We start from the raw sequence: 23160 nt of genomic DNA, 5'->3' as shown, positions 1-23160 counted from the left end.
TTTTGGATTTTCAGCCTTCAGAACTATGAGAAATCAAATTCTTGTTGTTTCAGCCACCCAATCAAAGGAGTTTAGTTATAGCACTACTGGCAGACTCAGGCAATAGCTCATTTGACTCTTAAAACAGCCAGATGGGGTAATACTGTACCCTGATGATCATAGTGTTATCCATAAAGAAACCGAAGTGCAGAGACCTTGAAGTGAATTGCCTAAGACAGCTAATAAGTGGCAGTAAATAGGATTTATATTAAGGTATCTGACTACAAATACTCTACTTCAGCTGAAAACTGATAAGTGGAAGGATTTACACACAAATGGAAAAAACATGACTTGGGTGTCTGACTGGATTCAGGCTAAAAAAAAAGGGGGGGTTATCACCAGATGACTGAGACTTTAAGCCTTGGGGACCACACAAGATAAATGACCAGCTTGTGTGTGGCGTGTATGTGCATAGTTTTTATTAAATATTGTGGAAAGGTTGTTCTGAGCAGAAGGGAGTTAATTGTGGATGAAGCGCGCTGGGAACCTAACAATGGCTGACTTGGGTAAAATGAGTAAAGAGGTATGGTACTACTGGGGAGAAATAGCATTAAGTAAAAGGATACATTGGGGCAAGGGTAATGAGGGGGAAATTCACGTATGAATCATGAGGTCAGATCACATTTCATCCGTTTTAACTCTTATTGATTATAACAGTGTCTGGCTTTTAATAGACACACAATAACATTTGGGAACTATGGGAAAGAACAGTGGAGAAACGTCAGATTTAATATTTGGAAGAAAGTAGCTATTTAGGTGTTTTGTTTGTTTAACAGGAGCAGTAACAGATTGAGACACAATTTTCCTTGACTCTTGACTGGGCTTTCTCTTTCTTCTTTTAGAAAGGCTTGTGAGCTAGCTCCAATTCCAATTAAACACAGAAAACGTGGGCACTGAAACAAATGATTTGGTATCTGATTTCCCACTGCTGTGTGTGTATGTCTCTGGGAACAATCAAACACAGGTGCAAGATTAACAAATCCACACGAGCTAACTACAGAGGGTAGACCTTTAGCTACTCTGAATAAAACGAAAAGGTCTGAACACCATCAACAGTCGTGGCCTTTCTTGCTTTAGGGAGCTCTTAAATGCAAAGAGAGACTGTCCCCAGCAGAGACTCATCTGCCTTGAGGATGAAGCTACCATCATTCTCCAGGATCGGCGCTAGAAATCTCTACTATATCTCTGCCAAGAACACTAACTGATCCGCATTGCGCCTGCCCAACCCGCAGCAGCCTAGCTCTGCAGACATCCCACAACAGCAAAAGGGGCTCTATGAGGAAACCCGAATACGCGGCCGAAACCAATTGCGCGGGGAGCCAAAGATTTTATCCACCACAACTCACTGTCTAGACTACAAATCCCAGCATTCACTCCTCGCGTGGAGCCAATGAGGAAGCTCCAAGTTCCTTCAGCCAATCACATCCTGACCCAGGGACATACCCCGACTGAATTCTGGGATTTGTGGTTTTCACGTGGCAACATTATTTCACCGTGGTGAAGGCAAAGTAGGCCACGCGTCCGATTCGAATGAAAGCTCTTTCTGATAATTCTTATGTTGGTCCCCACGCTACCCCTTAACTAGCATTACTCCTGGCGTTCTACCCCTTAAAAATCGTAAACCTTTCCTTTACTGTCATACGGGAAAAAGGCAAGTTATTCTCAGATTACAGCACGCTTGTTTCCCCCACCCCCCCGTCCTTTAACCGTCGCTTTCAAGTCTCGCGAGAACAAATCCTTTTGGTCGTTGTCATGCCTCCTGAAAGGCGGTTCACGCGAAGACTGACGGAGGCCTCAGCCAACAGAATTACCTTTTAACTAGCGTCTCAATCGCGTGCGTGGGGAGACCTCCATGAACCCTGACCTCAGCTCTCCGTGGCGTCCCGCGTTTGTCGCCCCCGCCCCCGGAGCAAAGGAGGCGGGTTTTGGCCTCTTGCCCGAGGGAGCGAGTGCGGTGAGAGTGGCAGCGAGACCGACCCGAGTGGAGGTGTCTGGCTCTGCGGAGAGGCCCTGCTGTACTCCTCGCTGCCCATGAGCTCGGTTCCCAGCGAGCGGCGCCGTGGTTAGGCCGACCCCGTAGCCTCTGCTTCCTCCAGGACAGGCCCACGCCTCTCCCAGGAGGGGGCAGCCGGTCGAGGCGCCTCCCTAGTCAGCGTCGGCGTCGCGCTGCGACCCTGGAAGCGGGAGCCGCCGCGAGCGAGAGGAAGAGCGCCAGCAACAGCGGCGGCGGCAGCGGGCAGGAGCACCAGCAACGCCAGCGGGCGGGATCGAGGCCGTCAACATGGCGAGCGCCTCGTACCACATTTCCAATTTGCTGGAAAAAATGACATCCAGCGACAAGGACTTCAGGTGAGGCCGAAATCCGACCGTAAACCTACCTTGGGGTCCCCTATCCGCGGCCCTGGCCCTCACACGGGCATTGCCCCACCCCTTTGGCCTTAGCCGGTTTGTGAGCTTTCCCGAGCTCTCCGGCCCACCACCCGTTCCCTGATCCCGCAAGTTCCTTTTTCTCCCACCTTCCAACCCCCTCCCCCCCATTCGTTTCTCTAGGCCGTTGCCCGCTGCGGGTCCGAGGCGCCTTCTGCGTCCCCAGACGCCTTCACTGCATTCCCTGCTCCCCACCCCCAATCCCGAGACGTTTTCGCGTCCCAGGTGTGTGAAGGGGCAGAATCACCGACCCTTGTGGGCAAGGGAGTTGCTCTAGGCTTGGAGTCCAGGAGGCCCGGGCCTACCGGCCAGCCCGCCTTTACCGCTAGGCCGCCCTCCTGGCTAGGGCTGAGGCTTGCTGCCCTCTCCGGGCCCCAGCTGCCGCCTCTTTTCCCGCAGATGGAGTGGGCCTAGGTGCATTCAGCTTGAACGATCTGCTTTATTTGAGCTTTCCACGGATTGTGTTATAAACTTTTTCTTTGGACAATTCCTTTCGTGAAGGTGGGAAGAAGGGGGTGGGGTGGGGAGGGAGCCAGGATGAGGAAACTTGACTCGCAGGGTTTTCCCGCCAGCATCTCTGTCATTTTTCCTTGTCAGGTGAAAACTAAGCAGAAATTCGGGGTTTCATTCTCATTTCCTTATATCCAAAACTACTGCTAGAAAGGTGAATTTCTGGACCTTAAACGTAAAGCAAGCAAATGGATCTTACTGATGGAAGTTTTCGAAAATGAGGGTGGTGAATATGAGGCTTTTTTATGGCAGTTCTGTTCTAGGAGACTAGTACTGACTGTTCCAAACCTTGGTAATATGTATATTGAAGAATTGTTATATTTTTACAGATTATCTTGGCCTCTCTCCCTCTCTTTTTTTTTTTTTTTTTGTGCTACAGTGGTGGTTACATTCCTTTCCCACCTCCTGTCCCATCACAAAATAAATAAGCTCCCAGTCTAAAAAAGCTTTTTTATTTCTTTGATATTTGCTTTATTCTCTAAGGCTTGGTGGTTGTATTTTGTGAGCACTTTAAAGAAAAGAACAGATATCTTCAATTAAAATTGAAGCTGAAGCCTATTTTATTTTGTTTTATTTGTGTGTATATGCACAGTACCCTTTAATACCTGAATGCCTGAAAATGCCCAGACCACATCTGCCAGGAAGGGGTTTTCCTATTTGTGAAAAGAGAAGCATGAAAACTGTAATAATCGTATTCCTAACTAAATTGATGTGTCAATGTATTCACATGGTCAGTGAAATACAGTTTTGGTTCTGTGACTTCAAAGCCAGAAATGATTTTTAAAAAGTTTTGCTGCCTAGGACGTTATTAATTATTGCATTTGAAAATTTTAAAATCCAATTTGCTAATATGAAAAATTTTAGTGTTGTGACTTTTTGGAAGAGACATGGCTCTCTTTGGTTATTTTGGTATTTTAGATTTGTGTAGATCAAAATCAAGGTTTATTGGAGGAAATAAAAGTTTTGCTTTTGTTTTTGTTTGTGTGTTTTTTAAGGATTAGAATGCCGTTTACTTTGGAGCTTCGCTTGCTCCCAGTGCAAGACACTGAAATTTAAATACACATTTGAGTGGAATGTATATACACATATATATGAACTTTCAGCTGTGTAGAATGTGTGGTGTGATTCCCCGTCCCCCCCCCCCCGCCAGCCTTTCTGTCAATTTGGCTCATTCTGTAAAAGTACTAAATATCATTCTGATTGTATTCAATTTCACACTAAAGATACCACTTTGCTGTAATACTGTAATGGCATGATTTTGTTCAACTGGGTAGACTTGTGTATGGGTAATATGCTTAGAATAAACAGATCAAGCCCTGTTTATACTGCATATGTGATTTTTGACTCAAGCTACTTAATTTCTTGTAAAGATGATCTATACATGATTTTGTTTTCTTTTTAAAATAAATTATATGAAAGAAATAATGCTTTGATGTTAAGCTGTAGTCAGTGTTGAATTTGATAAGAATTATCTACCAGGTTCAACTAGAGTAAATCAAAACATTGCTGGGAAGATTGTTCTAAAAGTGTAATATTGATATATTTCTAATAGTTGATAAAGAAGTTAAGTGTATGAACTGTGACTTCCAGCTATTTGGCATTTTTAAGGTATTTTTATTAACTGTGTTTTAAAGACTTGTAATATGCTGAAGCCATCCAGTTAACAGACAAGTCTTTGAAACTACTCTGTATATTAAGTTACAGATAGAGATTAACTAAAATAGTAAGCATTTAAAATCAAGTATTTTGAATATTTTTCTGTATAATTTCAGTATAGGCATTTATTTGAATATATGTGTTCTATTTTAAAATTATCCCTTCTACTTTCTCATTTGGAATTTGTTTATTTTGGTGTAAATATCAGTTAGTTGCTATGTATTTTAAAATAGCTACTAACAAAGATCTTGAGGACAGAGTTAATATTACAGGATATCTAGTGCAAACCACTCTACTTATGCTAAGGGGAGACAAAAACAGTAATATATCTAAAAGGAAAAAAAAAATTACTCCTCTCATGCTAGACGCCAAAGAGACTATGACTTACCGGTCACAAAATATGGGCTCTAGTCATATGTTCTAGTGTAGTAGGATTCTTTCTTGGGAACTGTCTGTGAGATCTTGGGGAGACTACTTAATCTGGGACTAAATTTTTACTTTGAGAAACTTGTTCTTGGGTGATTACAAAAGGTCCCTTATAGGCCTGAAATTTTAGGTGTCTGAATAAATAGTCCATTCATATGAGGAAAGTAAAGAAATGGGTACAGGCTAAAAATTTTTCAGATGTTAGCATTTTTAAAAGAATCATTTTGTAGGATTTAAATCATGGGTTCAATTTATTGGTGAGGGACATCTGATGTCCTTTTTCTTTCATGTTTTAGTATTCTGCACTCTTTGAAGGCCATATTTTAAGGTTTACTACTAGTAGGTAGGTCATTCTGTAGATACCAGAATGAAAACTTTAATGTGCATAAACCATGTGAATGCTCTATTTATGAATATTAATATTGAAAACTGGGTTGCGATAACTTAAGGTTTGCTCATATGTTTCACCACCAATTGAATTTAAGTATTCCAAGGACTAAGGAGCTGAAGAAAATTTACCACTGTTCTATCTTTATCTACATAGTAGTTAACATTAATGCTTACTGTCAGCTTTATATACTGGATCCTGTTTATCCTTATAACTCTAGTAAAGTGGATACTAACAATCTCTATTCCAGTCCAGGAAACTCAGGTGTGATGGTGTTCATTAAATACTTGTCCAGGGTGAGTTAGACATTAGATCTGGGGTTTCCAGACCACCCCCAACTCCAACCCCAACCCCCAGAGCATGAACTCTTTTTTTTTTAAGATTTTATTTATTTATTTGACAGAGATCATAAGTAGGCAGAGGCAGGCAGAGAGAAAGAGGGGGAAGCAGGCTCCCCACTGATCAGAGAGCCGGATGTGGGGCTGGATCCCAGGGCCCTGAGATCATGACCTGAGCCAAAGGCAAAGGCTTAACCCACTGAGCCACCTAGGTGCCCCCAGAGCTTGAACTCTTAGCTACTGTGTTATGTTACTTCTCCAGGGTTTTGACTAGGGGACATAAGACTAAACTTAAATTTCATTTCCCTCTCAGGCTTAAGGAGTATTTTGTGCTAGAAGACACTTTAAGTAATTCCCTGAGAGGGACTGCAAAATGTTTTAAGATCTAGTGCTTGCCCTCAGTAATATTTACATACTTGTTGAATGGTTAAGACACTTTTACAAAAAGATAACCCAGAGCAATATGTAGTTCTCAGTCTTAAGTAGAGAAGATAATAGCAAGGAGATTCCTGTTGGTGGAGTCATGTGACTTAGGTCTTGAAATTGTAGGTAGAGAAAATGAGCGCAGGTGTGAAAGGTCACTATACAAGTAGATAATCTTGACTGGAGCTGGTTGTTTAGGGAACTGCTTGAGGCTACGTAGGGAACTTGTTTTACCAAACTGAGTCCTCCACTGTTTTGGACTTGCGGGTTCTCAGGTGATAGTTTTAGTTGGATTTTAATTACAGTTAAGAGAAAAACATGTAACGATTTTGAGAAATTTCTTCCAGAAACCATTGTAAAAATCTGTCAGTCAATTTTTTAAAATACCATTTGATACAATCTTAAAATAATTACTACATTGCAGAATTTCCTAGCTTGATAATGGTTTATGTTACCAAATTTATGTATGTATGTGTTTTGGATATTAGCAGGTATTTTCTTCTTGGAAACTGTAAATGCTAATAAAAAAAAATCTCAGGCCTCATATGGAATTCACTTTTAGAGCTGGAAGGGACTTCAGGATCCTATAACATAGCTGAAAGTAATGTATGGGTATTTATAATAATGTAACAATAAATACTAGCAAAGTTCTCTGTACTACCTGTGCTTGAAGAAAAGTAAGTTTTAATCAGAGGAAATCGATTTGTAGAGTTTTTAAGAAGGTGATTTCTGGGCACCCTTTAGGTACTTTGCAGGTTGATGGCGGTAAGTTACTGGATTTCACTTATGTGATTTTTCTTGATAAAGGTGTACTGCTAACACTGATTATAAGCAATGATGAAGGCTCACCATTGAAAAATAGACTTCATTGAGGAAACTGGAAAGAAGAGGACTAAAAATTAATTTTACTTACATGAACAATATTAAGACCCTCCTAAATTAATACTCCAAGGGAATAAATTAGAAAAAATGAGATAGTGGTGGTGTGTGTATGAGTTCCTTGAAAGATAACTCACTGGATGGTGCAGTTGGCTCTTAATTACTTAGATTTCTGTTAGTAACGGGTAAAATTGTGCTTCTATATGTATGAGGGGAAGGGTTGTGAGACTGCTCATTGTGCAATACAAGGTATCTATTTCTGCCATTGTTTCTGCACATCTCTGCATTGGATTTACTAAAGATGAATAAGTTCTCCCCTCAAGGAACTTTCAGTCCAGTGGAATAAGCCAGGTGTATAAATTCTGTACTGTGACTGTCTTGTTCATAACTGTGTTTGCAGAGCCTAGCACAGTTCCTCATGATGGTACTCCTGGACCATTTATTGAATACGTGAGATGGCATTGTCTGTAGGTTATGCCCACCTGGGACTGCCTTAGAAGCTTGAAAGTTAGCATTTTAACTTTCCGCTCTCCCACCTTAAGCCTTTTTTTTTTTTTTCCTAGTTTGTCCCATCGTATTACCATGTACCAAATGTCCCAGTTGGAAAAACGTCGATGTCACCTTTCTACCTTTTTCTCTCTCATTTAATTTCCTGATTAGTATTTCTCAAAATGAGTCTTCCTGTCTCAGGCTTCTTTCTAATCCAGTCTTGTTAACTCTTCCATTAGAATTTTCTTTCCAAATACCACAGTTGATCATTGCCTTCCTCACTAATTCCCGTTGACTACAAGATAAACTCTAAACTTCTTAGCTGTTGCGCACTAAGATCATTGAAATTACTCTTCCCCAAGTTTCTAACAAGCTCTGTGTAAATAATTTAGTAGATCTTTTATTTGCTTACCTGTTTGATAGACAAGCATTGTTTATCACTCTTTCCTTCTTGAAATTCTCTAAAATAGGCATCCTTGTCACAGATCGGGTTTATTTCCATAGAGGGAGAGAGAACACATGCTATGGGCAGTCTCAGTTAAAGAGTGTTAGGACCCATTCATTTGGGTAATTTTGGGAAGGCTCTAAGGAAGTGGAGTTCCAAACTGTATTGTTGGAAAGTTGGGACAATTCCATCGTTTGACATCTTAATACGAGGAGGGCAAGACTAAAGCAGAGGAAAAGCTGTAATTGGTGAAGAAGTAGCAGTCACTTAATGAGTAGAGAGGAAGATGTGTTTGGTATTTTGTGTTAAGTGGACTTGTCTGAAGTGGTTGTTCTGTGAGGTTGTTGATGTCTAGGAAAACAGTACACTTTCTTTGTAAGCATCAGATCAGTTTGGAATAACATTCAGATATAGGTATGAGCCTCCTATCAGTTCCTGGACGGTAGGGCTACTGTTTTTTGTTTTTGTTTTTGTTTTTTCCCTTTTCTTAGTCCTCCCTTTTGACCAGCTGCAGGGCATCATTGATTTATGATGTCTGCATCTTCACTGTTGCTGAGACTTTGTTGAATAGGATCAGAGGAATGGCCATTCCGTGTAGTCTGTAGTTGAGCCAGCTTTATTAATCCTTTTTCTTCTTGTGAGTGGTTGAACCATCTGATACGACAATGGTGGCTCGGTAACAGTAAGACTCTGGAAGGGATATATACATACCTGCCTATAACACCCAAGTCCCGTGGTTTTCCTCCTACTTCTTTGTCTGTTTTCTAGCTCATCCCATCCCATCCCCATATCTAATCCATTTCAAAGACTTACTTTAACCTTTTAAAACTCAGATAGTTGGTTCTCATTATTGTCTGTAGGTAGTACTATCAAGTTACCATAAACATTGAATTAGTGATACTGAGCCATTACTTCTAGGGGAAATATGGTGGTAGGTTCCTGTGAGCCTCTACTCATAGCATTTTCACAGTTGATCAGTTCATAACCTTGTTTTATGTTTATTTCTGTTTAAAGACAACCTTATTTAATATATGTTGTTGATTCATTCACATTGTGCTCACAGCCAGTAGCGCTATTACTTCATGCCTGAGAAAAGCTTATTTAATACATGTATTTTTTTTCTGAAAGACACAGCTTTCTTGTACCTAGGAATACTAGACAGCACTACACTGTGCTTGGGGCTCATTTTAAGCAGTAGAATTAACCAGCAACAAAAAGCACAAACGTGAAAGATGTGGCACTAGCTAGAGGATACTTTTTATGGTATGTGAGTTGAAACAAGAAGGCATTTACTCTGCTAGTAATGTAAGAATTGATTGTATGTCCATTTTTCTCCCTCCATAGATTGTCATAATCCTAATTGTAGCTACCATCATTTCTCACTTAGACTGCTACAGTAATTCTCCTAACTTTCTCCATTCATTTTGGGTAAATGAGGATTGGTTCTCTCTACACTCTGATGATAGTGTAGCTGGAGTAATGTTTCTGAAATACACATTTGATCATTTCAGTATACTGCCCATCTCTGACCTAGATGCCTTTCAATAGCCTCCCATTGCTCTTAGAATAAAGACAATAAATAAAGACCCCCAACTCTCTTCAGTCTCTTGGCCCTTGCTTACATGTCTGTCATTTCCCACCCCCACTCCCCGCAAATTCCTGCCTGTGCTTCAGAGTTCAGTCTTTCCTGATGCACGACACTTAGTGCAACCTACATCAGGTTACTTTATTAAACCTTTGAGTATTCTTTGTGCCCTATTCCTTTCCTTCCCTTCCTAGCATTTATCTCTGTTCATAATTACATATATCATTAACCCATATATGTAGTTTTTAAAACTAATATGTCTCTGTGATTGTATTGTAAGCTCCAAGACAATAGGACCTGTTTGCTTTTGCCATCTCTTGTTTATACAGGGGTGAGCATTGTACCTGATACATAGATAATAGGTTCTCATTACATAGTCAGTGAGTATATCAGATCTTTCTTATCTTGACGTCAGCCTACATTTCCATCTTCTTGTTAGATTTCTTTCTACCTGCCTCTGTCCCAGCCACACTTAACTGCTTCTTAGCCTTTCACTCGAAAGTGTTAGTCCCTCGGCACTGTTGCTGCTGCCACCACCCCCACCCCAACACAGACAAAAATAAAAATTTAAAATTCCAAACCAGCTTTCCCCAGGCACACCCCTGTTAATCTTTTGAAATCCAAACTAACTGTCAGTTCTTTGGTGTGATCAGTGTCAAATGTCCTTGAATATTTTTAAAAATCTGTAAGATTGAGATTTGTCCATGTACCTGCCTGTCTGCCATAGTAAGTGAAAAGATGAGGAGGAAGGGACCGGGTCTGTCTTATCATCTTAGGTCTTAACACCATGCCTAGAGCATTATTACGTGCTTAAGAGACATTTTACAAATTGGCTTTTGAATCTGCCATGAACAGCTTTTTATCTGGTTAAACAACTTCTTAACAGGATGATTTATAGTGCAAATTTTTATATCCAATTAAAGAAGGAAGAAATTCTTAGAACTTTCTGGTTGGGGGTCACTTTTAAAAAGTAACTCTTAGTATAACTTCATACTATCTCAATCCATTTTTTTCTGATTTTTAAAAATATTACCTATTGCTGATATTACTGGAATTCATTTCAACTTTCAAAAATGTTTAACGTTAGTCATCAATTTGTTAAATTAAAAACATGGAAGTATAGTTGATATACAATGTTATATTAGTTTCAGGTGTACCACAAAGTGATTTGACAGTTCTAATTCTCTACATTACACAGTCCTCACCATGCTAAGTATAGTCACCATACAAAATTATTACAGTATTAGTGGCTATATTCCCTGTGCTTTACTTTTCATCCCTGCCGTTTATTTTATAACTGGAAGTTTGTGACTCTTAATCCCCTTTAATACCCTCTAGGCCCATCCATGCATGTTGTTGAGAGGCAATATTTCATCCTTTTTTGTGGCTATTTCATAAAATATTCCATTGTTCTTTAATCCCTTTATCTGTTAGAGGACACTTAGGTTGCTTCCATATGTTGGCTGTTGTAAACATAGGGGTGCATGTATCTTTTTGAATTAGTGTTTTGTTTTTGGTTTTGGTAGGTACCTAGCAATGGAATTACTACATTGTATGGTATTCATATTTTTAATTTTTTGAGGAACATCCATGCCATTTTCCACAGTGGCTGCACCATTTTACATCCTACCCACAGGGAACAGGGTTTCCCCTTTGTCCGCATCCTTGCCAGTGCTTGTTATTTCTTGTATTTTTGATACTAGCCAGTCTGACTGGTGTGAGGTGATATCCTGTGGTTTTGTATTAATCCTAGATTTTTGAAAATCAGTAGACTTCTCTGAGGTCAGGAGCCAAGGTTTATTTACTTTTTATCTATCCTTTGCTCACTCATAGTCCAGCCTTTGTAGCATAATAGGCAATGAATAAGTAAGTGGCAAATAAAGGAAAGAATCTGTTTACCAGTAGACGCCCTTCAGAACCTTAAAACAACTTTTTGCATTGGGATTATTTACCTTTTTACCTAAATTAATGGCCATGTTCTCTTCAACCAGATGATGAGCATTTCAGGGGTCTTTAGAGGTCCTAACTACTCTGGTTTTATTTCATGATTTTATGGAACTAAAATGGCTATTTTTAATGCTTTGTGTGTAGAATTCCTGCATTAATATGCTATTACTCAGTTTTTTGTTTTTTTCTAGAATATTGTGTGGTTTTAATTTCATTTGTCATATAAAATGGGGAGGGGCTATCAATTACAACTGTGTTCATTTTAAAAGAAGTACATGCTTACTTTACCTTGTATAATCCCAATTTGAACACAGACTTTTTAAGCTGTTTCACAAAACTTGGTAGGAATTGTGCTTGCATTGTAGTTTAAAACTTCATTAAATTAACATTAAATGAACATACTAACTCTTTAAATAACAAATAGTGAATTGCTAAATTAATAAATTGTTTTGCCAATCCTTACCACATAGTTTATTGCCTGTATTGCCAGACTATCTGCATAGCTGTTTATCATTTCAGCTCCAATAGTGTTTTTTAATTGATTGATTTAATTGAAGACAGATTTTGACATTTCTATATGTAATATAAATAGTACACTTTTACTCAAACTTGATCTGTTCAGATACATGAAAAAGGCATTTAAGTATTTGTTACTGCAGTTAGGTTATTTCAATAGGTAGAGAAGAGCCAGAATTAGGGGCAAAATTCATTTGGCCTTCAGACAGATTGGGGAGGCATTATTTCAGTATGATTATCTGTTACTCTTGAGAAATTACTTTTAAAAAACAATCGGCTAGTGAGGTTTATGAGAAAAAAATGAGAGTCTATTTACCTTATTTTTGTTTCCTATTCAACCCTTTCATTTGAAGCTGAGATTAGACAGTTGATCGCTCTGGGGTTTTTGTTAGGCTATTTATTCAGTATGAAACTTGTCTTTGGCAGTAGTTCTTGAGGGGGCTGGATGTCAGATGGAACAACGTTCTAGAATTGCCTCTTCACCATCTTGAAAATACACCTGATAAACCTTGTGATGGGAGTTGGAGTGGAAGTGAGAATTTGTATTTTGGAAATTTCCCAGTAATTTTTTAATATGTGACCCCCGCCCATCAATCCAATAGAGAATATTATATAGGAAGGTATTATGTTTGTAGTTAAAGACTTCCTAGATAAAATTCAAATCACATGCAAAGGAAAAGGTAAAGAGGAGTTTTTGTGCTCTTAAAAGCAGTGATACAATTAATTATGAAAATGAAAGAGCACTCATGGTAGATCCTATCAGTAACTTGAAATAGAACTGACCTGGGAAAGATAATTTAAAGTGATGGTACCTTATTTAAAAGAGTTTGTTAGGACTTAAGATAGTTAGGTAAGGATGATAGCATTAGATTTGAAAGATACGATCTTTGTGCTTAAAAAATTTAAATTATCAACAAATTTAATTTTTTGATAGGTTTATGGCTACAAATGATTTGATGACAGAACTGCAGAAAGATTCCATCAAGTTGGATGATGACAGTGAAAGGAAAGTAGTGAAAATGATTTTGAAGTTACTGGAAGATAAAAATGGAGAGGTACAGAATTTAGCTGTCAAATGGTAAGTGTTTTTTACTTGCTTCCTACCCCTACCAGCCCCATTAAAAGACTCAGTGTAATAGTTGGTAAATTATTTTAGTCTTGTACTATGTCTTTCTGGAATTTCCTTTAGAATTTACGGATGAGTGGTGAATGTTTAATGTTTGTATATGGTACGTATGGTGCACTTCTTAAAGTTTCTTTTTTTTTTTTTCTTTAAAGATTTTATTTATTTATTTGATAGAGCAAGAGAGCACAGCAGCTGAAACAGTAGAGGGAGAAAGGGAACAGTACAAGGAGAGGGAGAAGCAGGCTCCCCACTGAGGAAGGAGCCCGATGCAAGACTTCCCAGGATGCTGGTATCATGGCCTGAGCCAAAGGCAGATGCTTAACCATCTGAGCCACCCAGATGTCCCATACATTTCTTAAAGTCTTTTATGGTATTTTGATTCATACGAAATACGTAATGGAAACTGTAGACAGAGTGATTATCTCACTTGTTTGACCTGATTTTTTTTAGCCCAGTTTAGAAGGCCTACCTGCCTCTGTCCATTTCTGTATGAAAATATAAGAACCAGTGATCAAGGGAAGTAAGAAATAATAAGACTTTATAAAGAACAGCAGCATTTAAAATCATAGTTAGCACAAATTCAGACTGAGGATACAGCATTTACAAAGAATTTTTCCTAAAAATGGTGGGAATTCCAATTGTCTTTGTGTACAGTGCAGTAGGAGCATATTATTAGACATGGTATTGACAGTTTGACTACTTTTAGTAATAGGGTACAGAATTTGAGCTCTCAGTAAATTATGTTAATGGATTTATTTCATTTATGTGTATCAAATACTAGAAAACCTTAACAATTTACATAGTAAGTTATTAGAAAGTATAGCCTTTAGTTTCATATAACAAACACTGGAATTTTATATCATTTTGTATGTCCTGTAATAATTAGGCAACAATTTAAGTAAAACATTGCCTCATTATGCCTCCCTTATTGCACTTAAAAAAATTTTTTTTAAAGATTTTATTTATGAGAGAGAGAGAGATCGCGCGCGTGCACACACAAGGAGGAGTGGGGAAGGGTGGAGGGAGGGGGAGAAGCAGATTCCCCACTGAGCAGAGAGTTTTCCGGGATCATGACCTGAGTGGAAGGCGGATACTCAACTGACTGAGCCACCCAGGTACCAACATTGCATTTTATTACAAAGGTTTTAAGTTTGTTTTAGGCTTAGGTTTTACATACCTGCTATAAAAACGTGAGAAATCATTGGTCAGCATAGAGTTTCTAGACATGCAGTACAATTTTCTTTAACTTGGGACATTTGCAAGTTTAAAATAAGTCTTAAAAAGGTAAGTTGGAGGATAATGCAGTGAGTATAATTTTACTTTAGTTATTTTTCATCTTTTAATTTTTTTGCCTGTGCTTAATAAAATTAAATATTGTTCAAAATATATGAACATCTACCAGCTTTTAAAAGTGGTTAATATAAGGTAGTCTTTGTCCGAAATTGAGAGTTGAGAGGTACATAGGTCTTACTCACTTGTGTAGGAATCTTCTCATTAGGAACCTGAGCTTTTGGTCTTTTGAAGACCTTTTATTCTTAAAACGTAACAGATTGGGGGGGAAGAAATGGCATATATTCAAGAAAAAAAGGAACGAAGATAAAAACAAAAGTAATATAGGAGGAGATAAAAACCCAAGAACTGATTTTTAGAGGAGGGAAAATCACAATAGATAAATTACTAACTAGCCTTATCAGGAAATAGGGAAAATTGTCAAAGAACTCATCACCCAAAAGAAACTCAGGCCCAGAAGTCTTTAACACACGTCTTTGAAACCTCAAAGAACAGATAATTCAGTACAGAGAGTTCTAGTACTATTCCAGTACATAAAACTTCCCAATCTTTTATTTAAACCAATTACTGATAACATATCCTGACTGAGGATAACACTGAAAAAGAAAACTACAGACTGTTTAAACGTTCAGATATAATCCAGCAATACAGTAAGTGTGACATACCATGACCAAGTGAGATTAATTCCAGGAATGAGGGCGGTTTAGTATTATGTGCTTTGTTTAATATATTTCATTATGTTAGTAGATAAGAGGAAGAAAAAACAGTTGTCTAGGCACTATTAAGATTCAACATTGATGCTTGATTAAAACAAAGACACCAAAACACAACACTTACTTAGGCTACTTAATGTAATTAGGAGTGAAACACCTTCCGAAGACCATCATCATACTCAATATGTCACTGGAGTGAAGAACGGATCAGGGACGCTTTATCTCACTTGGTAGAATTCCCTACCTGTTTCTAGGGAAACATTTAATAACGGAGTTGATAAGATCTTTTTGAACATCAGGCGTACACACACATACACATACCTTAACCCAAAAGCCAGATACCTTTACACTAATTACCAGATACCTTTACACTAATGTCAGGAACAAATCAAAGATGGTTTTCTTTATCCACTACATTCTTTTTTTTTTTTAAGATTTTATTTTTTTATTAGACTGAGACAGTGAGAGAGGGAACATAAGCAGGGGGAATGGGAGAGGGAGAAGCAGGGTTCCCGCCGAGCAGGGGAGACCAATGCTGGGCTTGATCCCAGGACCTTGGGACCATGGCCTGAACTGAAGGCAGATGCTTAATGACGGAACCACCCAGGCGCCCCTCGACTACATTCTTTTTGAAGGTATTAGCCACTATAGGACAAGGGAGAATAAAATGATATGCATAAGAATTGGAAAAGGTACATGAAAATAAGTCAGTCAAGAAAAAAATTTCATGTGGACAGTAAGAAGTCAGTGAAGTAATGGGAAGTCAGGGAAGGTAATGAAGAAAAATGTGTAATTCTCATATAAACAATAATCAATTGGAAGATCTCATGGAATCAAATGTCCATCTATTACAGCAACAGAAAGACAAAATGCCTAGGAATTAAATGTAACAAGAAATGTTACAATGGTGACCTTGAGTGAGGGTATTGAATAGTGTAGGTAAGGTTACAATTTTATCTTTTTCAAAACTTAAGGAGAACTTTAAAATATTCTTGACCCCTAAAAAAATGTACTTGGAACAAATGGAAAGACATTCCATGTCCTTGGATTGGATAAATCAACAAAGTTATTGGTTCTCTTCAAGCTAATTCAATGCTAACTTAATTGTAAAAAATTATTTCACAAGCTAGACAAGTTGATTTTAAGGTATATTTTGGTGGGAGGGAGAAGGGCAGGAGTTTGTTTTCTCAAGATAGTCAAGAAAACTGAAAAAGTGTAACAGTTGCTGAAGTAGGAGTTGTTGCTTAACCCTACTAGATATGAAAAGAGGCTATTATGTTTCTCTAATCAAAGCAGTGCAGTAGTGAGGCATTAATGGACAAGTGGAGTAAAATAGAAAGTATGTGATAGAAAGTTGGATTCTTTTTTTTAAAGCTTTTTATTATTTATTCAACAGAGAGATAAAGAGCACAAGTAGGCAGAGCAGCAGGCAGAGGGAGAGGAAGAAGCAGGCCCCTGGGATCATGACCCAAGCCAAAGGCAGCTGCTTAACTGACTGAGCCACCCAGGCGCCCCGGATTTTTTTTTTTTTTTTTTTTTTTAAAGGACTGGATAACTATTTGGAAAAGATATAATGGTATCCTTACCTCACATACAACATCCTTACTGAAGGTCACTGTTCACTTTAAATTAGTTTTGCCTGTTTTAGAACTTCATATAAGTGGAATTATACAGTATGTTCTCTTTTGTGTCTAGCTGACATACTCCTCACATCTGTGAGATTCATCCATGTTGGGTGTATTAGTATTTTTTGACTTTCTATCATTGATTAGTAGCCATCTCGATAACCAGGCTGTTCATACATTTGGTTTCTTTCTAGAGTTTGGCTATTGTGAATAGAGATACAATGAACATTCTTATATGAGTTCTTTTTAGGAAATGGTCTTTTTAATGGATAAATACCTAAGAATGGATTTGCTGTTCTACATTTAGATTTTTAAGAAACTGCCAAATTGTTCCCCCAAGTATTTGCATCATTTTACATGAAAGTACCAGTTGTCACCACATTCTCATCCATGCTTGGTTTTGTCACTCTTTAATTTTAGCCATTTTAGTAAGTGTATAGGTGTAGTTTTAATTTACATGTCCCTGATAACTAGTAATGTCCAGTGCTGTTTTGTGTGTTGGATTTTTTTTTTTTTTGGACTTTTCCTAATTTTTTTAAGTGAGGTGGTTTTCTTATTTTTTTTTTTAAAGATTTTATTTATTTATTTGACAGAGATCACAAGTAGGCAGAGAGGCAGGCACAGAGAGAGCGGGGAAGCAGACTCCCCGCCAAGCAGAGAGCCTGTTATGGGGCTTGATCCCAGGACCCCGGGATCATGACCCAAGTTGAAGGCAGAGACTTTAACCCATTGAGCCACCAGGCGCCCCAGAGGTGGTTTTCTTATTATCAAATTGTAGGAGTTCTTCATATAGTCCAGATAGGCCCTTTGATATATATATATATATATATATATATATATGTATATATATATTTTTTTTTTTTTAAAGATTTTATTTATTTGACAGAGAGAGATCACAAGTAGGCAGAGAGGCAGGCAGAGAGAGAAGGAGAAGCAGGCTCCCTTGCCGAGCAGAGAGCCTGATGCGGGGCTTGATCCCAGGATCCTGAGATCATGACCTGGGCCGAAGGCAGAGGCTTAACCCACTGAGCCACCCAGGCGCCCCTGATACATATATTTTATAAATACTTTCTCCCAATTTGATGAGCTTAAGTTTTTAAATTTAGTTTTAAATTTAGTTTCATTTGATTATCTTATAAATTAATTTCAGCTTTTCTTTTATGGTAATTGCTTTCCATGTCCTAAGAAGCCTTTGTTTATCTTACGTTGCAACAATTTCCTCCCCTTTTTTTTTTCCTAAAAGCCGTACAGTTTCAGCTTTTACTTTTAGTCTTGTGATCTGTCTTGAATTAATTTTTGTGAAATAGGAATTGAGTTCAGTTTTTTCATGGGGACATCTCATTGTTGAAGCACCATTGATTGAAAACTGCTTTTCCCATTGAATTGCACTGATACCAGAGATCAGTAGACTGAAAGTGTGGGTTTATTTCTTCACTCTCTTGTGTTTCATTGGAGTTTTTGTGTATTATTATACCAGTACAAAACTGTTGTAGTGTAGTGTATTAGACAACCTTGCCACTGTTGACTTTTTGGGGTGATAATTCCTTGTGAGGAGCTTACCTGTGTATTTTGTGCATTGTAGGATATTTAGTAGGATCTTGCCTTTAGCTACTATTTGCTAGTAGCATTCCTTCTTTCCCTAGGAGTGTCAACCCAGAATGTTTCCAGACATTGCCAGCTATCTACTGGAGGTTAAAAATTGCCCTTTGTTGAAAACCCCTGGTATAGATGTATACAAGTCTGTTGTAAGGTGGTGTAAGTTGTCTAGCTTCCTTCTTCCTTTTCCAAGAGAATTTTGGTTTTTTAGTTTTGGTTTTTTGTATTTCCATTGTAAATTTCAGAATCGGTTTGTCAGTTTCAGTTTGTTTTTTTTTTTCTAAATAAGCTTGTTCAAATTTTGATTCGGATTGTGTTAAAGCTATAGAGATTTTTGAAGAGAACATCATAACAATATTGTCTTTTAACAGTGAACCATAGTATCTCATACTTACTTATAAGTCACAGTAGTTTTTGTAGATTCCTTGGGATTTTCTACCTAAATAGGGGTCATTAGTGAATATCCCCCTCTTTCAGTCCTGATTTTGGTAATTTGTGTTTTCTCTCCTTTTTCCCTCAAGTCATCTAATTAGGGATTTACCAGTTTATCAAAGAACTGTTTTTTCTCTGTTGTTGTTGCCTTATTTCATTGATTCTCTTTTATTGTAATGTTCACTTTCTTCCTTTCTAATTCTTAAGCAATTAAAGGTATGTATTTTTTTCTGACTACTTCTTGAGCTACATTCTACAAATTCTGCTGGTATCAGGTAATCTCTATACCCAGTGTGGGCTTGAATTTAGAACCCCGAGATCAGGATTTGCATGCTCCACCAACTGAGCGAGCCAGCCAGGTGCCCCTGGATTGAAATAGTTTTAATTCTGTTGTGATTTTCCTTTGATCCTTGGGTTATTTAGAAGTAATTTTCAAATATTTGGAAGTTACCTAGATGTTTATTTTTATTGCTGTCTAATCTAATTCCATTTTGTTCAGAGAACCATATTCTTTAAAATTTCAGGATGTTTGTTTTGTCTACTTGGATTTGTTTTATGGTTTGGTATTGTGATACATCTTGGTGAATGAATGCCCCATGTATACTTGGAAGAAAGTATATTCTGTGGTAGAGGGGCATAATATTTTAGAAATGTCAAGTCAAAGTAGTTGATAAAGTTTAGATTTTATATTCTTTGTGATTTTTTTTGTTTTTGGCATTAAATACCCAGAAGAGTGGAGTGTTTAAGTTTTCCAACTATGATTGTCAAATTATCTGTTTTTCTCTTTGGTAATGTCAGATTTTGTTCCATGTATATTAAAACTAATGACTAAATGCATACACATTTATGTCTTCCTGATGTTTGACCTTTTTAGGAGTATAAAATGTTTCTCTTTAAATATACCTTATCTACAAGTGTATTTTCTTCTTTGTTAATATGGAAAAGTCACCCCAACTTTTTAAGATTAGTGTTCACATAGTGTACCTTTTTTTATTTTTCAGTTTAATCTGTGTTTATTTTTAAATGATGTTTTTTATAGACAGTGAATAGTTAATTCTTGCTTTGATTCAGTCTCATAATTTTTGCCCTTTAATAGGAGTGCTTATATAGTTCATTGGCATTTATTACAAATATTTGGCACGGTTGGATTTAGGTGTGTCATTCTTCTTATTTTCATTTTGCTTTTGTTGCTCTTGATGTGTTCCCCGCCCCCCACCTGCCTTCTTTTGGGTTAATCAACTCTTTTATAACAACAGTTCTCAAAGTTTGATTCGGGGGACCCTGGAACATCATGTGACCCTGAAAATGTCAAAGTTTATCACGTGAATAATTATTTTCCCTTTGACCCTCGTTTTCTTCTAAGTGCACAGTGTAATTTTCCAGAGGCCGCATGATGTGATCATCACAACAGATCGAATACAAAGTCAAATATGAGAATCCATTTTTTTTGAAGTGCAAACATAGATATCAGTGCTATTTTTCTCACTTTTTTGAGAAAGGTTAATATTTAAAAAAATGTTTATGTTAACATGTGATAGGTTTATTTTTGTCACTTTTAATTTTTAATATGGTAAGTAGTGACAGAACCCACATAAAAGTTTTTGGGGTCTTCATTGATTTTTAAAGTGTTAAAAGGGTTCCTGAAACCAAAAGGTTGGGCATCTGTTTTATATTTAATTTTGATACCCTCTTTTGACTTTTTAGATATCTCCTAGTGTTTTTTGAATTGTCACTCTCGGCTAGGGATTATAAATTGCATCTTAAAATTATGACAGTCTACTGAAGGTTATTATTGTACCACTTGATACAAATTATATAAACCTTGCAACATTTTCCCATTTACTTTCTTCCTGTCTTTGTGCTGTTGGTTTTTTTTTTATATTTGTGTGTATATATATCTGTAATACAGTATTATTTATAGTTTGAAGGAAAATCATATAGTCTTTTATTTTTTTAAGTGTACTTATTTACTTACTTATTAGTAATCTCTAAACCCAATGTGGGGCTTAAACTTAACAACCCTGAGATCAAGAGTTGCATGCTCTGCCATTGAGTCAGCCAGGCACTCCTTGTAGTCTCTTAAATAAAGCCTTTTATGTACACATATTTACATTTCTGGTGATTTTTGTAAATCCAAGTAACCATCTAGTTTACTTTTTCTTTAGCCGAAAGAATTTTCTTTGGCAGTTCTTGTGGTATAGATTTGGTAGTGGTAGAGTTTCAGTTTTTTTTTTTTTTTTTTAGAGTTTCAGTTTTTATCATAAATTGTCTTTATTTTTTTTTTTAAGATTTTATTCATTTGTTTGAGAGAGAGAGAGAGAGAGAGAGCATGAGAAGGGGGAGGGTCAGAGAGGGGAGTAAACTCCCCGCTGAGCAGGGAGGCCGATGCAGGACTCGATCCCGGGACTCCAGGATCACGACATGAGCCAAAGGCAGTTGTTTAACCACCTGAGCCACCCAGGTGCCCTTTATTTTCATTTTCAAGGGATAATTTCACTGGATTTGGAATTCTAGGTAGACCTTTTTCTGTTTTTAGTTAACATCATTATTTGGCATTCAAATTGTTGTTTTTCTAAAATACAGTTTTAGAGAGTTTACAGTCTTTATCTGCAGAAGGGTTGGTCCAACAGAGCTGTTTTGCCATTACCAGAAGCTAGAACTCTTCACATTCATTTTTAGAATCCCCTTTATTTTCACTCCAATTTTTTCATTGTTTCATGTTAGGTTTTTACACATACGCCATGTCTTTTGTCACTGCTATATTTTGGATTGAATTGTTCTTGGATTTCTCCAACCTTTTCATTTTTCTTTCTTCTCTTAATTTCCCAAATTGCACTGCCTATGGCTTCTCCAGTCAAGCAGTTAGTTTATTGAACATCTGTATTTGATAAATGTTGATCTGACATTTATCCAATTAATCTATTTTTTAAAATTTTTTTTTTAAGTTTAATAAAGGATTTTTTTATTTTTTATAAACATATATTTTTATCCCTGGGGTACAGGTCTGTGAATCGCCAGGTTTACACACTTCACAGCACTCACCATAGCACATACCCTCCCCAATGTCCATTACCCTACCCCCCTTCTCCCAACCCCCCTCCCCTCAGCAACCCTCAGTTTGTTTTGTGAGATTAAGAGTCACTTATGGTTTGTCTCCCTCCCAATCCCATCTTGTTTCATTTATTCTTCTCCTACCCCCTTAACCCCCCATGTTGCATCTCCACTTCCTCATATCAGGGAGATCATATGATAGTTGTCTTTCTCCGATTGACTTATTTCGCTAAGCATGATACCCTCTAGTTCCATCCATGTCATCGCAAATGGCAAGATTTCATTTCTTTCAATTAAACTAGTTTTATCATGTCACTAATGCTTGACAAAATGCATTGGCTCCCAGTTTTACCACATCACATTTAAATTTGCCATCCTAACTTTAAAGGTTCTCCATAATGTCCCAGGGGCCTACCTTTCCTATTGTCTTTTATATGCCTTTTGTGTCAAACAGTTCTTTTCATCCTCATTTTTTAAACTTATTTTATTTAAATTCACTTAACATATAGTGTATCATTAGTTTGAGATGTAGAGTTCAGTAATTCATCAGTTGCAAATAACACCCAGTGCTCGTTAACATTCCCCCACCCACTTCCCCTCCAGCAACCCTGTTTGTTTCTTATAGTTAAGAGTCTCTTATGGTTTGTCTCCCTCTCTGATTTTGTCTTATTTAATTTTTGCCTCCCTTCCCCTATGATCCTCTGTTTTGTTTCTTAAGTTCCACATATGAGTAAAACCATAATTGTCTCTGATTGACTTATTTCACTTACCATGATATGATACCCTCTGTTTCCATTCACATCAGTGTAAATGGTGCCATTTCATGCTTTTTGATGGCTGAGTAATATTCCTGTGTGTGGGGGTGTGTGTGTGTGTGTGTGTGTACACCCACACACACACACCACATCTTTATCCATTCATCTGTTGGTGGACATTTGGGCTCTTTACATAGTTTGGCTGTTGTGGACATTGCTGCTATAAATATTGGGGTGCAGGTGTCCCTTTGGATCACAATGTTTGTATCCTTTGGGTAAATACCTAGTAGTTCAATTGTGGGATTGTAGTGTAGCTCTATTTTTAACTTCTTGAAGAACCTCCATACTTTTTTCCATAGTGGCTGCAGCAGCTTGCATTCCCACCAACAGTGTAGGAGGGTTCCCCTTTCTCCACATCCTTGTCAACATTTGTTGTTTCCTGACTTGTTAATTTTAGCCATTCTGACTGGTGTGATGTGGCATCTGATTGTGGTTTTGATTTGT

At 37.6% G+C, this 23160-nt stretch overlaps 1 protein-coding gene across 1 annotated transcript in view; it reads left to right on the top strand.

Annotated features, from left to right (window-relative positions):
- The first annotated feature begins 2028 nt into the window (after positions 1–2028).
- The window catches only part of LOC111142147 (cullin associated and neddylation dissociated 1), a 41838-nt gene continuing 20706 nt past the window's right edge, over positions 2029–23160 (top strand). The window contains exons 1-2 of the mRNA XM_022495134.1: positions 2029–2388; positions 13003–13146. Coding sequence (XP_022350842.1) covers positions 2321–2388; positions 13003–13146 — 212 coding nt within the window. The 5' untranslated portion in view covers positions 2029–2320. The remainder of the gene's footprint in view (positions 2389–13002; positions 13147–23160) is intronic.

Source organism: Enhydra lutris, unplaced genomic scaffold, assembly GCF_002288905.1.
Source record: "Enhydra lutris kenyoni isolate GAN:26980312 unplaced genomic scaffold, ASM228890v2 scaffoldscaffold7, whole genome shotgun sequence".
Taxonomy (NCBI): Eukaryota; Metazoa; Chordata; class Mammalia; order Carnivora; family Mustelidae; genus Enhydra; species Enhydra lutris.
The sequence above is the reverse complement of the archived record's forward strand: the minus strand, read 5'-3'. Positions and strand labels throughout refer to the sequence as shown.